This window comes from Adiantum capillus-veneris, chromosome 27, assembly GCF_014529385.1.
Source record: "Adiantum capillus-veneris isolate H3 chromosome 27, ASM1452938v2, whole genome shotgun sequence".
In the NCBI taxonomy this organism is placed as follows: domain Eukaryota; kingdom Viridiplantae; phylum Streptophyta; class Polypodiopsida; order Polypodiales; family Pteridaceae; genus Adiantum; species Adiantum capillus-veneris.
The window spans coordinates 104,123,885-104,139,253 of record NC_140957.1 but is presented as its reverse complement, the minus strand read 5'-3'; the positions used below and the strand labels follow the sequence as shown (position 1 = coordinate 104,139,253).

At 47.1% G+C, this 15,369-nt stretch overlaps 1 protein-coding gene across 1 annotated transcript in view; it reads left to right on the top strand.

The window, feature by feature from the left end:
- Positions 1-15,369, top strand: part of LOC147422484 (dynein-1-beta heavy chain, flagellar inner arm I1 complex-like) — a 345,996-nt gene that overhangs the window by 232,738 nt on the left and 97,889 nt on the right. Inside the window, exons 38-39 of the mRNA XM_086503137.1 lie at positions 12,459-12,757; positions 13,022-13,166. Coding sequence (XP_086359263.1) covers positions 12,459-12,757; positions 13,022-13,166 — 444 coding nt within the window. The remainder of the gene's footprint in view (positions 1-12,458; positions 12,758-13,021; positions 13,167-15,369) is intronic.

Below are 15,369 nucleotides of genomic sequence, written 5' to 3'. Positions count from 1 at the left end.
TCCCTTAGAGCTTTTATGCTGTATCGCCGCATCCACATCCATAGGACTAACAGGTATATTAATAACCCAGGCCAACATCAGAGCTGCGAAGCATTGAAAGCTAGATTGCACAGATTGCACCTGAGCTCTGAATCTTTTTGCCCGCGACTGTAGAGAGGTAAATGAAATTTGATGAAAGCCACACAGGATGGTGTGGATGAGGCAGTATAGGCCTTCGCAGTGCGAGAATATAGTAGGCACATCACATCTGGCCTTGCCCTTACCCTTGCCCTTGCCCTTGCCCTTGCTGACTTTAGGATCTCTGACCAAAAAGTAATACTTGAAAATAGCCCAAAGCTATTTATTCCTTGCATAGTCAGCATGATTCGTACTGAGTAGCTCTTTGCATGCCTCGATTGTCACATCTTTCGAAAGTTGTGAATAGGTGCGCGTAGCCGGTTTTACTGCGGGAAAGGTTGTCGTCCCCAAAGCGTTACCTATTCGTGTAGGAGTCAGAGGGTGTCCTCTGACTTTGGGAAAAAACTTGAGGACTGCATGCACCATATCCATGGGAATATCCGAAGGCAGCTCGGTGTCTGCTAATGCTGACAGACCTAGCTTGTGTAGTTGGTCTTTGGATAAGACTTCTCTAAGAGACGGATGAGGCTGCTGCAGATGGAAGTTCAGTGTGAACTTGGTTTGAATCTTGGCAGAAGGAGGCCGAGGAATTTGATGACTCAATACCTGAATGATGGCTTTCCTCTTCTTTTGGTTTTTTACAGCTTCTTCTTCTTCATCCTCTTCCTCGTTGCTAGAAGACTCTGAGTCGGAAGCAGAGCTTGAGTCGGACTCCTTGTAGTTTTCATCACTGTGATCAGTGGAGGACACATTGGTGAGGCCATGGCTGGATGTATCCACATCCTCTTCCTGTGCAGAACTTTGGGATGTCTCAGTCGGCCTCTCTGGAGAGAGAGCTTTCTTCTTCCTAGCTTGTTTGCTTGTACCAGCCATCGTATAGCTACTTGGTTTGGTAGTGTGCAGGAACTCTGGAACTCCCAATACAAGATGCAGCGCTGTACAGGAACTCCCAATGCTGAACTCTGAAAAGCTGTACTTGAAAAGCCTAATTACACAGTAGGCTGCAGTTTTTTTTTTTTTTTAAAGCGATGATTTTGTAATACTCTAGTAGGCTGCACTTTTAAAAAACGCTGAGCAGGAGGATGGATGCAGGCGGAGGGTAGTGGCGAGAACCAAAATATGAGGGGTAGGGCACGAGGGTTTGGGGTATGAGAAGGTAGGTAGGCCCGAGGGTGTTGGGAGAGGGTAGAGGCGAGGGGGTTGGGTAGGGTAGGGGCGAGGGAGTAAGGGAGGGTAGGGGCGATGGGGTGTGGAGAGGGTAGGTAGGGGCGAGGGGGTGAGGAGAGGGTAGGGGCGAGGGGGTCTGGAGAGGGTAGGTAGGGGCAAGGGGATAAGGGTAGATGGGGGCGAGGGGGTGAGGAGAGGGTAGGGGCGAGGGGGTGTGAGAGGGTAGGTAGGGGCGAGGGAGGGGGTGGGATAGGGTAGGGGCGAGGGGTGTGAGAGGGTAGGTAGGGGCGAGGGAGGGGGTGGGATAGGGTAGGGGCGAGTGGGAGTAAGAGGGTAGGTAGGGGCGAGCAGTAAGGGGAGGGTAGGTAGGGGGAGGGGGTTGGGATATTAGTGGTGAATGGTGAGGGGGCAGCCACATTCGACAAAAAGCACTTATGTCATCAACAAAAAGCACTTAATTCGACAAAAAGCACTTATGAGAGGAGGTTTATTGAAAATATAAGGAAATTGGTGGGCAGCACGGTTTGAAAATCCCAATTTGCTGTAAGAAGTGCCAATTCATCGAAAGAAGAGCTCCATGTGGATGTCTACGAGGCATTGATAGGGGATATAAAACCTAAGACATGGCAAAAAGACGCATTCAAGCATGTTCAGGATGGGAACTCTGTAGGAGGAGAGAATGTGGGGCAGGTTTAGAGATGACAAGGCTCAGTAAGCAAGTAAGCAAGAACAATGCGGGGGAAATGTTGTCAGAGATAGAGAATAACGATTTAGGCCTTATCTTTTTCGGCTATGGGGTTTATTAACCAGAACGGGCTCCAATTGACAGGAGGAAAACATTAGTACCGAATCAATTTGAGTCTTTTACAAGAGATAGTCCCAGAAGGCAAAGAGAGAGATTTGATGGTGATATAGTGCGTGTAAAAATTTGAGACGGAAAAGAGAGATGCAGTTGAGCTGGTTTAATCGTCGAACAATATCCAATAATCAAAATATCTATTAGATGAGACTTGAACCTCGGAAATTACAGAGGGGAGCAGAGACAGAGACAGAACAACAGTACCGATGCATGCATTGAAACAAGGGGAGTTTTGAAAGATAAGAGCTGTCATGAGGAAGATTTGAGAAGAGGGGAAAATGGTAATCCAGGGAGAAATACCGAACTAAGAGGAGGGAATAATCATATGGTGTTGGGATATCTATCATCAGTAGATGTGTATATAATTAGGGCGAGTGATAGCATTTAATCCTTGATCCGTTTACCAGTGGCAAGGGAACGCCTTCTAGAGTGACTAACTGAACTGCTCCCTGTGGTAAAATCTCTTCCACCACGAAGGGCCCTTGCCAAGCTGGAACCAGCTTCTTTGCTTTTTTCAAATATTTTGCCTGATAGAGTAGCACCAGTGTGCCTTGTGTTATTTTCGGCTTTCTGAGGTGGCGATCATGCCACGCTTTGCGACGAAGTTGCTCCGCTTGCAGAGCATGTGAAGCCAAAGGGCGGCTTTCATCCAATAAGGTGAGACGGGATATAGAAGCAGATTCCATGCCCCAACTTGCACGCAGACTGCCCACCCTAGGGGATCCGGAGTTGAACTCAAATGGAGCTATGGCTTCCAAATCGAAAGCGAGTTGAAAAGGCGTTTGATTCGTTGTTGCTTTGAAAGATGTGCGGTATGCCCAAAGAGTGCCGTGCACAGCCTGAGCCCACGATCCTGGATGGTGATGACATGCTTTCCGCAGTAGGGCGATTAGAACCTTGTTGGTGCTCTCTGCCTGCCTATTGGCTCTAGGGTAATAAGAGCACGACTTGCGATGAAAAATCTTGTAATTGGCCAGCAAATTTGAGATCATGTCATTGACAAAATGACTGCCCCTATCACTGGTGATCTCTAAGGGACATCCAAATCTGCATAAAATATTTTCATATAAAAATTTGGCTACTGTATTGCCAGTGCAATCTACTGTCACCAATACCTCTGTCCACTTTGTTGCATAGTCTGTAGCCACTAGCAAATATTTGCGATTACCTGGTTGAGCCGGGGGATATATTGGATCCACAAAGTCCAAGCCCCATCTCTCAAAAGGTAGCCACGCCATTGAAACCTGCAGAGGACGGTTGGATTGCTTACTTGGCTTCGGCCCACAACGCTGGCACACATCACAAACCTTAGAATATGCTATTGCATCCTTAAAAACGTAGGGCCACCATAGACCACTCTGTAGAATCTTCTGGGCAGTGATGTGACCAGGGTAATGGCCACCAGTGGGACCATTGTGGGCATCCTCCAGAATATGCTCCACCTCATGAGGCGAGACACAACGCTTCAGAACACCATCTGGTCCCGATTTGTAGAGCTGGCCCCCAATCAGAGTGAAAGGCCTGGACTTCAACAGCAATCTCCTCTTCTGCAGTGGAGATGCCTTCTCTGGGTACAGCCCAGTAGATAGAAAATGTAGGACCTCGCCGTACCATTCCGGTGTTGTATCGATTTTAAAAAGACTGCTATATGGAAAGTCATCCGCAATCCCGGTAGCTTCTTCACCTGTGTGAATGCGAGAGAGGTGGTCAGCCATTACATGATGCTTACCAGGACGGAGTACCACTTCAAAGTCAAACTCTTGGAATAGGAGGAGCCATTGCCATACTCGACCTGCAACCTGTGGCTTATTAAGCAGATAGCGCAAGGCATGGTGATCAGTAATAATTGTGAAGTGGACCCCTAGCAAATAGTGACGAAATTTTTGTAGAGCATACACTATAGCCAAACCTTCCCTCTCTGTGGTGCTATAGTTGCGCTCTGCTTTGGTGAGCAGGCGACTTGCATAATGTACAGGGCGATCCAAGTTGAACTCTTTGCTAGGCTGAGTCAGCACAGCACCCACAGCCAGCAGACTGGCATCTGTATGCACATGAAAAGGTAGGGCCCAATCCGGGGCAACTAGAATGGGCGCTTCAGTGAGGCGTTTTTTGAGGTATGCAAATGCTTCGGCCTCAGGTGTTGACCACTGGAAGGGAACAACAGCACTAGTGAGCCGGGTCAATGGTTGAGCCACCTGTGCATACATACGTATAAACCTGCGATGATAGCCGGTGTGGCCCACAAAGCTCTGAACACCTTTGGGATTTATGGGAGGCGGTAGCTTCAAGATGGCCACTATCTTCTCTGGGTCAGGTGCTAAACCTTGAGCAGACACCACATGGCCCAACAGTGTGCCCTCTGTGACCAAAAAATGACACTTGTTCGGATTGAGCTTCAAACGTGCCTCTCTGCACCTGAGGAAGGCTGCGAAAAATCGGGTCATGAAGATAAGGATTGCTACTATATAAAGGGATTGCACAAAATACAGCAAAGTCTTGGTCCTACTCTCCAACAGGGATTAGCACCAGCATCAAACATGGTTTCCCACTACAGCCATCCCAACTACATGCCACCTTTGCTCAATACCCCTGCTGTCCAAGGTATGTCAAGTACTTTCCCGACTCAAAGTTTTTATAATGCTAATGCCACCTCAACCCCTCAGAGCTTCTACACTTCAGCCTCCAACTCCATGCAGCAACCACCTTGTCCCCCGTTTCATCCTTCCAATCGGCCCATACTTTGCTACAAATGCGGAGAATATGGGCATTATCAGAGCAAGTGTCCTTTACCTGAGGGGTCCCCTCCTTGTCGTCATTGCCCTGATTCGAAGGATCACTACAGTAAGGATTGTCCCACGCAAAGCGCATCCACGTCTTCAAGCTCGACTCAGAACCAGCAAGAATTCACCTTCCCGAAGATAAACTTGATTACTGTGAACACCATGCCTCAACCATCACCTGCTACTCATGTGGTTAAGCCACTGCAAGTGGAGGAGCCTGCTGGTGTCCTTACTCGGGCACAAAGAGCAGCTCTTGGTCTCAGTCTGCCCACAGGTCCACCTCGCCAATCCCCACTTCCTCAAGCTGGTCTATTTGACCCAAAGGAAGAGTCCTTCAAAATTGCTCAGAGCAAACCAACTTCCCTGTTATCTGACATTGATGGAGCCTTCTTGGAAGCAGTGGCTGACTTGGAATAGATTAAGGTCCCAAAGGGAGCCCAGTTCGAAGGCGCCAAGCCCACAGCAGAAGCCATCTTGAAAAATACTTTTCAGCAGGTGTCACTATACGACATGCTAAGGCTCGACGCAACACTTAGAAGTGACACCCTGTCAGTCATTCAGTCTCTCTACCCGGGGGCTGGGCCTAGTGGCGAGCACCTCCCTGTACAGACCTCAGAGTCTTATTTGATTTCCTATCCATCTGCTCCCCTCACCGATTATAAAAGTCCTCGCCTCACTGTATCTATTCTTGGGCACCAACTATCCGGCGTCATCGTTGATGGAGGATCTGGAATCAATTTGATGCTCGAATTCACTATGATGGCCTTAGGTTTAAAGCCTACCTGACCTGCTCCTTTCACTGTTACATTGGCCGATCAGAGAACAGTCTACTCAGTGGGCATAGTCGACAAGGTGCCTCTGAAGGTACAAGATTTCACTTTTAACTTGGATTTTGTGGTAGTTAATCTTCCCCAGGTAGAGGGAGGTTATCCCTTGCTGATTGGTAGGCCATGGTTGCGACATACGAAAGCACTTCACGATTGGGGAACCGACGCCATGTGGATACATACTCCTCGCTCTCCAATGCAACAAATTCGTCTTGAAGGAGGTATGGATCCGGTCGTTCAGCATAGCTCTTTGTCAGTAGAATCCAACCCTGACTTGGAGCAGCCGGTCCCTCCCGATGGGTCCGATGAAGACTTACTGCAGTGGTTAGAAGACACCTCTTCGATGCCATGCTATGTAGTCTCTCTTCAACCTTTGCCAACAGATTCACCCTCTCCCCCTGATCCTACATCTGAAGCTACACCTGAAGCCAGTAATCCCAGTCAGCCAAGTGAGCCAGAACCAAGTGGACCGGTCTCTGGTGCCCATCCTTCAGAGGGTCCCTTGATGTAAACCGTCGGCCTGGGTGAGCCTATAACCCACCATAGAAGGGGAAAAAAGTCTCCCTTGCAAGAGTTGGCCAACACCCCAGATCCTTCCTTAGCCTCTACTCCATCTGACTCTCCACCCATGCCGGAGCACTTTGAGGTATCTGAGGATTTACCATTTGCAGAGCTTCCATCAGGATGGTTGCAAGAAGAGTATGCTGATTTCAACATTGATTAGACGCCAGCTCATAATGTCCAAAAGCTAATAGAGGCGGCACGGTCTTCTCCCCCTGACGCAGCCTCGCCCACTGCGCCGCCTGACCCAGTCAGAGAGGTCAACCTAGGCGGCCTTGACAACCATCAGCCCATCTTATTAGCCACTTGGTTATGGGATCACCCCGCTCTTCTCGACCTGGTAATCTCTTTCGTGCGCTCTTTCAAGGATGTGTTTGCCTGGTCTTACCACGATTTGGAAGGAATCCCAGCAGTGCTAGGAGTCCACACAATTCCTCTGGTTGAGGGGGCTAAGCCGGTCAGAGGACGAGCTTACAAACTGAATCCCAAGTATGCAGAAGCAGTCAAAATCGAGTTAGAAAAAATGCAAGAAGCAGGTATTATCGTACCAGTAGAGCACTCAGAATGGTTGTCCCCTATGGTTATTGCCCCAAAGAAGCAGTCCAACAAAATTCGAGTTTGCGTCGACTACCGGGCTCTGAATAAGGTCACAATCCCGGATGGATTTCCGACACCTTTCACTGAGAGAGTCCTCGAAGATGTCGCTGGCCATGTACTGTATAGTTTTATGGATGGGTTCAGCGGCTACAATCAGTTAGGAATACATCCTGACGACCAAATCAAAACAGCTTTTGTGACTCCCTGGGGTATTTTCATCTACACTAGAATGTCTTTTGGGCTTAAAAATGCACCGCCTTCTTTCAATCGCATAGTATATCTCATCTTTTGTCCTCTGCTTACTAATCACCTTCGCATTTTCATGGACGACTTTTCCACCTTCTCGGGTGCTCAATGTTCGACCCCAGTAGAAAATCTAAAGGAGCATCTTGCTCAGCTCTCTGCAGCGGCATGAACTACACCATACCATAGCCTTAGTCTCCTGCTGAGACCTGAGCTCTTCTAACTCTCTTTTAAGTTGATCATAAGCCTCGATGTGGAGGCTTCTCCTGTCTGAGAGAGAAGGATCTCTCTTCGTGAAGGGCCCATTGTAACTTTAGGGCTTCTAGTTCCCTTCTTAAAGAAGTCAAGGGGTCTGATGGACTGTCCATGAGTACAGAGGCAGTATCTAACTGAAGAGAGTCAGTGAATTGCCTTCTTGCTCCCTCTATTCTAGTAGCAGTAGCAACAAAATCCTCCAGACTGGCTTCAGGACGGAGACTTTCTCTGAGCTTTTGTTGAGAAGTCTTAGGCAGAGACTTCTCTACCCACTTCTTCACCATGAATTCCCATGGTTGCTGAGGCAGCTTGGCGACCAGGGACTTTGTTCTGGTCATGAGCTCTGCAAATGTCTCCTTGGGCTGGAGCAACAGGTTGGCCAACTCATCTAGAATCTTCTCTTGATAATCCCCTAGTCGGAAAGCTTCACAGAACTGTTGTCTTAACATGGTCCAAGTAGTAAAGTGGTTTTCAGCAAACTGACTGTACCATTTATCTGCAAGACCATCCAAGGTGGAAGGGAAGAGCACCAGGTATGCGTCTTCTCTGTTGAGGCCACGACCTCTGCAAAGAGAGACAAACCTCCGAGCATGGTCGTCTGCATCTTCTGCGGAGAGACCTTTAAAGGTAGGGAAATTGATGTTCACCTTTGCCAGAACACTTGTGAGTTCCTCCATGGCCTCTTGCTCCTGAGTCTGTTGCTCACTAGCTTGCTGTAACAAAATGGGGGAGAGCCTTACCGGAGAAGGTGACCTGGAGGATGTAGAGCCGGTCAAAGGAATGGAGGTAGCAGTATGAGTAGGTATGGGTGATGGGGTTAATATGCTTCTACTAGGCACCAAGGGTTGACGCCGTCTGTGGTAGTACTTCAGAGGACTCAGTAGTGCACTTTGACGCTCCAAAGACCTCCTTGTATGTGTCATGCAGTAACCGCCAACCCCACCAAGCTTTGGGCAAGAAGACCTTCACTTGGGCAAGACAACCTTCACTTGGCTGAACATTGGTCTAGACTCTACTAGACCAAGGCGAGTGACTAGACCACCTGGTCTGGACCGGGACGAGGAAGGACTAGACCAAGGACGAGAAGAACCAGACCAGGACTAGCACTGGGTGGACCAGGGCGAGAGAGGACCAGACCAACAAGGCGAAAGACTAGACCAGCTAGGTTAAGCTGTCAAGAGACTAGACCAGCTAGGTTGAGCTGTCAATGGGTGAAACTGGATCAGGCTGCACAGGCGAAGCGAAGAAACCAGCTACTCAACAGAGTGAGACTTCAGTTGAGGTCCCCAGCAGGATCGCCAAAATGAGAGCACCTGTAGCGCGGATAATGTGTCGTGCTCTCTACAATGTGGGTGCCCCTCAGTGCAATGTGCGTGACAATCTCACTCAAACGAATGGAAACTCTCTCAAACAAAATGAAACATAGAAACAATGGATAACAACAGAGACACAACAGTGGACCAGAACATGTGGACTCGACTAGCTCAAAGAACCATGTACAGACTCTGGCGTGGCAGCACACTCAGCTCCAGCCCAGGACTCACAGGTACAAATGGGGTGTCGAGGCTCAGATGTGCAGGGATGGTGAAGCAGTGCTCTGTGTAAGACTCACTCTAGACGACTACGTACAAGATCCTAGAACTGCCCCAAAACAACTACTCATATGTACAACCATAAGAGCCACCAACGGCCCATAAATGTCCAGCCAGCTAAGTCTATCTCTAAACTGAGTGGTGGTGGTGACCTGGCCACGATGTCCACTAGCCCACCGTAGGTACCCTGCCACGTGTCACTCCCAGCCCAAAGGGTCCGTCCAGTGTGAACCAGACCAACTGTAGCTAACTGTCCAACTGCCTGTCCTGTGAAGTGACACTGTAGCCCTGCTACAAGCCAGTAGCACCCCGGTGAATGGGAGCCTTCACACGACTGGAGGTTCTCATTTCAGTCAGGGCCTGCTCAGAGACTGTCCCAGCCCTGTTCTTCGAGCTTCAGGATGGGGGACGATTACAGCGAGTTGCAGTAGAGGCCCCGCAGGTAGTAGAGTGTTGTTTCCAGAGGATCCGAGTTGTGGGCATTTGTGGGAGGACTTGCGTCATAGACCCTGACCCAGCAGCTCTTGAGACTGGACATTGGAGGCTATGGGCTTGGGATTGTTGTTCACTAGCACGAGTACAATGGGATCCTGGTGAGTGGCTATGGAGGGACCCCTTCTCTTCTGCAGACCACCTAGGAGTCCCCTTCTTTCACTACATATACTTGCAGCACAGAGAGAGGCCCGCCCCGCTGCAGCACGTCATTGGCAGGAGGAGGGCCTCACAGTCCAGTTCTTGGCAGCCTTTTGGCAGAGGCTGTGGGACTCCAGACAGCCGCGGCGCGTCACTTTGTTTCAATGGCTGGTAGGACACAAAGCTACAGCAGTAGGGAGCTAGCTTGTGCAAAGTGGTCTCTCGGCCGCATGTGCAGCCTGTGACCAATTGGTGGAGAGTCAGTGTCATTGTCTTTGGGACTGTCCCTCGGCCCAGCAGGTGTGGCTACGAGTTCTTTGGCTGATGCCTACTCTCTCCACGGCTAGACAGTACACTTGGGGGGCAGCGGCTTGGTCCACTCTCACGGGCCCAGCACTTCAGTTTGAGCTATCTTCCACCAGCAGGATGATAGTGATACAGGGGGGGCGACCTACACTCCAACCTGCTACAGAGCTTACTCCACAAGAGTGGTGCAATGAGAGAGAGGAGTGTTGGGAGCTCAATTGTTTAATGAGGCCACTCAGAATGACCTGGTAAAAACCAGCACCCCTAGCTCATATTATAAGCACTAGGCTTCAAACGCAACTTGAAATAAAGTGCTACTTACAACGGGCTCAAACACAACCATTAACCCACATCACTCTCTCTGCAACCAAAAGCTAGAGTAGAAAAATTGCTATGCTAGCAATCCATACAACCGTGTTACATCGTGAGCCGTATGGTTGTTGTCATGGATGTGAACATCTAGTTCATTCTAGAAGCTTCTAGAAGGAAGAGTTTAGAAAGCTCTAGAAACATCTAGAAGAATCCAAAAGGTTCTAGAAGCATTTACAAGATTCTAGAAGGTTCTAGAAGTATCTTAAGGTTCTAGAAGTAGCTAAAAGAATCTAGAAAGTTTTGGAAGCTTGGGAAAAAACCTAAAAGAGTGTAGAAGAACTAGCAAATTCTAGAAGGTAGATAAATAGAGACGTTGGGCTACAGAACCTCTGAGTCTCACCAACCTTTTGTGAGACAAGTCCTCTTCTAGCTCTCATCTTGCACTCAAGCCCTACCCTTGCAATCAAGTCTTATAAGCTTTTCTGGCTCTTATCTTACTCTCGAGGCTTATCCTTGCAAAAAAGTCTTGTAAAACAAGCCTTGTAATCAAGTATTGAGTTTTATATTCAAGATCAAGTGTCGCAATCAAACACCAAGCTCTTGTATTGTGAGTGCCTTCTCTCCTCTAGCTCGAGACACGCTCATAACAGTTTGGCAAGATTGCACTCCTTAATCTTGCGCAGACATGGAATCTGTATTGAAAGGTTTTGGACCACCCTGCAAGATGGCGGTTCCCAAGTTGGTCTCGTTGGCACACTTCTCTCACAGCAGTGTTGTGTAATTGATGAAAGTGGATCTGGTTCTTCCTTCACCTAAGGCTGTCATATATTTTACCTAGACTGCTGCCTCTGTAACAAACTGCTGACGTGTCAAAGCCTAAAGAATGGAGCCAACTTACAGATGCCGGCCGAGGGGCCTAAACCCTAAGAAGCAGTAGAAGAAGTGTCACAGAGTGAGGACGTGGTAACCCTAATTGCTGAAACCCTAATTCTGGAAACCCTAACCCTAAAACTTGCAAACCCTAATTTTTGCCAAAAACCCTAACTGCTGAACCCTAATTTTGGAAACCCTAACCCTAAAACCTGCAAACCCTAATTCTAGAAACCCTAAGAAGAACAAGCAACAAAAGAAGAAGTCCTACCAACTTATGGGGATCCCGTCCAATGGGGTCCCAAGTGGCATAAAGGCATTAAAAATAAAGCAGAACACACTCAAAAGACTTTGCACATCAAAATATGATGATGTGGCACTTGTACGGACGTCCCGGAATTCGCGGCGGATTTTTAGGGAAATCCCGAAATTTTAGGAAAGTGATTTTTTGGGGTCAGCTTTTCATATTTGATGCTTTTAGGCTTTGGGCCTTTAAATATGAGCCTTGGGGGCCCTCTCTGGCACTCTTCAGCGCGCAGATTGCAGAGGAGGTGCTCCCCGGCTGTTGTACTTTGCGAATCAGCAGTAATATAAAGAAATACCGAAAGGGGCGCCAAGGTTTGGGGCCAATACTCTCTGGGGTGGAATTTCGCCACTCCGTGTCTCTCTCTCTCTCTCTCTCTCTCTCTCTCTCTCTCTCTCTCTCTCTCTCTCTCAGTTCAGTTGTTATTGAACAAAAGTCTGTTCAGTCTGTTCTTTTCTATTGGCACGTGGTGCCCGCATTTGTGACAGCCTCTGCTCAGTTATGTGTGCATATGTTGTTAGATGCCATCGACCATTCATGATGTGACATTTCTAGTGACCCAGATTTGGGTAAGTGGTCTCTATGCTCCACATACTTGGGAGCCATGCTATGTAGAACAGCTTAAAGATGTTTTGATATATGTACACCTTCCGGGGAGCTCATTACATTCTGCTCACTGCTTGAATTTTTCGATAGAGTAGGTTGCTTGCATCGAAGAAAAAATTCAAGCTCTCTCTAGTGCTATGTGAGTGAAGGAGAAGCATAATTGGTTATGGGACCTTGGAGTAGCGGAGACATCCCAATCATGACGTGGGGTTGCTAAGATTTTAATTAAGGTGCATTTTACCTCTGGTAAGTTCTCATCATTGGCTAAAAGTAGAGCAGGTGCTCTACTCCAGTCTTTTGATTGCATCTAATCAACTTTGTAGCTTGAAAATTTCTTGCAGAAAATGTAACAAATTCGTTTTTTGTTTGACTAACCATTAACAACGTGAAAGTTATCTTAGTTTGGATTGTGTGCTGCTCCATATTCAGACTTTCATTCGCACGGTGCGGGTGCTCCTGGATAAGTATGTTGACAAAGCCACGGCTTTTCAGAAGAAAAATTGCAAAGAATTAGTACCAACAGACAACTTATCTTGCCTCATCACTCTTTGTACCCTATTTGATGCCTTAGCCACTACAGAAAATGGGGTTTCACCTCAAGAAGGTGACAGTTACATTCCTATGATAGAAAACTGGTTCCTTTTTGTGCTGATTTGGTCTATCGGAGCTAGTCTTGATGAAGAAGGAAGAGCAAAGTTTGACATTTTCCTAAGGGAAATGGATCCAAGGTATTCAACCATCAAACATTTTCTGCAGTATTAATTACTTTTAGCAGGACTTAAGTAACAAAAGTTCTCACGGATTTTAAAATTATGATCTTTTTCAAGACAAAATCTAGTTCTTAGAAGTGTTATGTAAATAAATCATTTTGATAGACAACTTTGAGTGGAATTCTAGCAATGCCATTAAGTGTACTCCTTATAATTTATGTTTGTTCCTGTGAGTTCTTGAATTTTTCCCTGTTATAGTAATTTGAGTCCATTTAATTTCAGGTATCCAGCAGCAGGAATTGTCTATGACTACTATATTGATACAAAGAAGAAAAGTTTTGTTCCTTGGGAAGAAAAGCTATCTGGATCTTATAAGGTTCCAGTCGGGGTCCCATTTTTCAGAATTCATGTACCAACAGTGGATACAGTAAGTCTTTGGACTTCATCCAACTAAAGCATGGAACCTTTTATTATATCTCAGTGTAAATAGAAGATACAGAGATTTGCAAGGATTCTATGTCAACTATTGATTTGTATGACAAGTAATTAATCTACAATCCCAGCCAGTCCCAGAATGAGAACGCTTAATCTAAATATCAGTAGCATTAAGAATACATCTCAAGTTGAGACATCTCAAATTAAACTCATAAAACATAGCAACATAACACAAAAATTGTAGAGGAATCAGTAAGTGGTTAGATGGCATTAGCTCCTTACGTCTACTTCTGCAAAAAGGAAGCACAGCACCCGATCATTGTGCTGTCTACTCTCATACTTGGTAATGAAACCACATTTGAAAGTGTACCATGAAATCCATTCAAGAGCGGATTGTAAAACATTTGGGATTGTTAAGTCCTCTGATAAAGTTTTGAAGTTAACAGTCAAGCTCAATAGTAAGGTCTACAGGCTTGTATGAGCCATCAAAAACACACTTTTTCTAGAACAAGACGTGGAAACATTGAACCCAAAGATTTGGCAGTTAAGTGGATTGGTCATTTCGAGGTATCTCACAACAGGCAACTGAACAAGAACCAATTGCTACAAGATCAAGCTCGGGAGTCCACAGATAGTTCTATAGGAGAACTAGTAGACCCGGAGAAGGCCAGAAGAAGAGAGGCTAAGAAAAGGAGATGCAGGAGGTTGGAGCAAGCATAGGTACCTTGGATTGTACAAGCTCATAGAAATACCCTCTAGTCCAACATAGCTCTAAGAGAGCCACCCAAACCATCACAGATCATTGTATTGAATGACTCCTAGCAGTCTTATTTAAACTTGGAAAACAGGAGTTAGAGAAACGGAAATCTAAGCACTAAACTTTGACCTATTTGTGGTGATTTTATAGGGTGTTTCACCTCTGTGGTATGTGTCATACTTTGTATTCTTACCCTAGGCCATACCCTCAACATTTTCACTTTAGAAGATATTTTTCATCGATAGAGTAAGGAATGAAATGATATAAAATATTTTTTTATGTCTACAAAAGGCCATAAGGACCACATCATTATTGTCTAATCCAAATATCAATACGAAAGACGAAGGCAGCAAATCCTAAAAATGTACAGAAATAGGTAATGCAGTAGATGAGCTATTTCCAAAAATCCTGATCTCTTCAATAGGCCACCATTGTAAGTACCAGCGCATAAACTCTCTCATGGCGTGGTGCATCATGGCACTGTAAAGTATCTCATTGTAGTTGTTCTATACCTCTCAATGATGGCATGGATGCGACGATGGTGAGTGTATTATTGACATGATCTGCAAGAACGATAAAGGCATTTAGATCTACTAATCTCCGTAGCTCTATCCACGAGAATCCCATGAAGTAAACAGTGACGTGTCCTAGGGTTCTGTTGAGAGATGTTGTAACTAGATAGGCATCACGTGCCAATTGAAAAGAACAGACTGAACATACTTTTAAGGACTTCAAAACAAGTGAACTGAAAGAGAGACTTCACACAAGACACGAAGTGGTGTAGCTCAACCCTCAGAGTGCATTGGCCCCAAATTGTGCCCCTTTCAGTAATTTCTTTGTATTGCTTCAATGAGGTACAACACGTGCGGCTCTGCTTTGCATCTCCCACGGGTAGAATGCTGTAGAGTTAGCATGCCCAGCAGACAGGTACCTTGAACACACAGGCTGGTACCTTGACAGAGCCCAGCGATCAGACAGCTGATGGTTGGTAGAAGGTGCCCAGCCGCCATCGACAGAGGCAGGCTCGCCACACTGCGCCCCGAGTGGTCGACCTCCTGCAGCTCAGCAGCATTGGGTTCCGACAGGGAACTGTTTTGACCCCCTCCAAGAGGACCCTCCTGAGGAGGCTCCCTCCACCTCAGCTCCGCCGCCTCCACAGTCTCCCCCCCCCCCCCTCCACCTTCAAACGCCTCCGTTCCGTCTCCCCCTCCTCCACCCTCACCCCCACCTCCCGCTCCTTCTCTCTCCCCGGTGGGGCCCTCAACCTCATACCCAACCCATCCCACACTTCTCCTCAGACGCAAGGGATTGGACACACATTTGCAGTGAGACAATCTCTTGGTAGTACTTTTGCTATGAGTCACATGGCTCGGGACGGACAGCCCCACCTGAGGACGCCACTTCTTGTTCAGACCTCTCCTTTTGCAGCAGTCCCTCA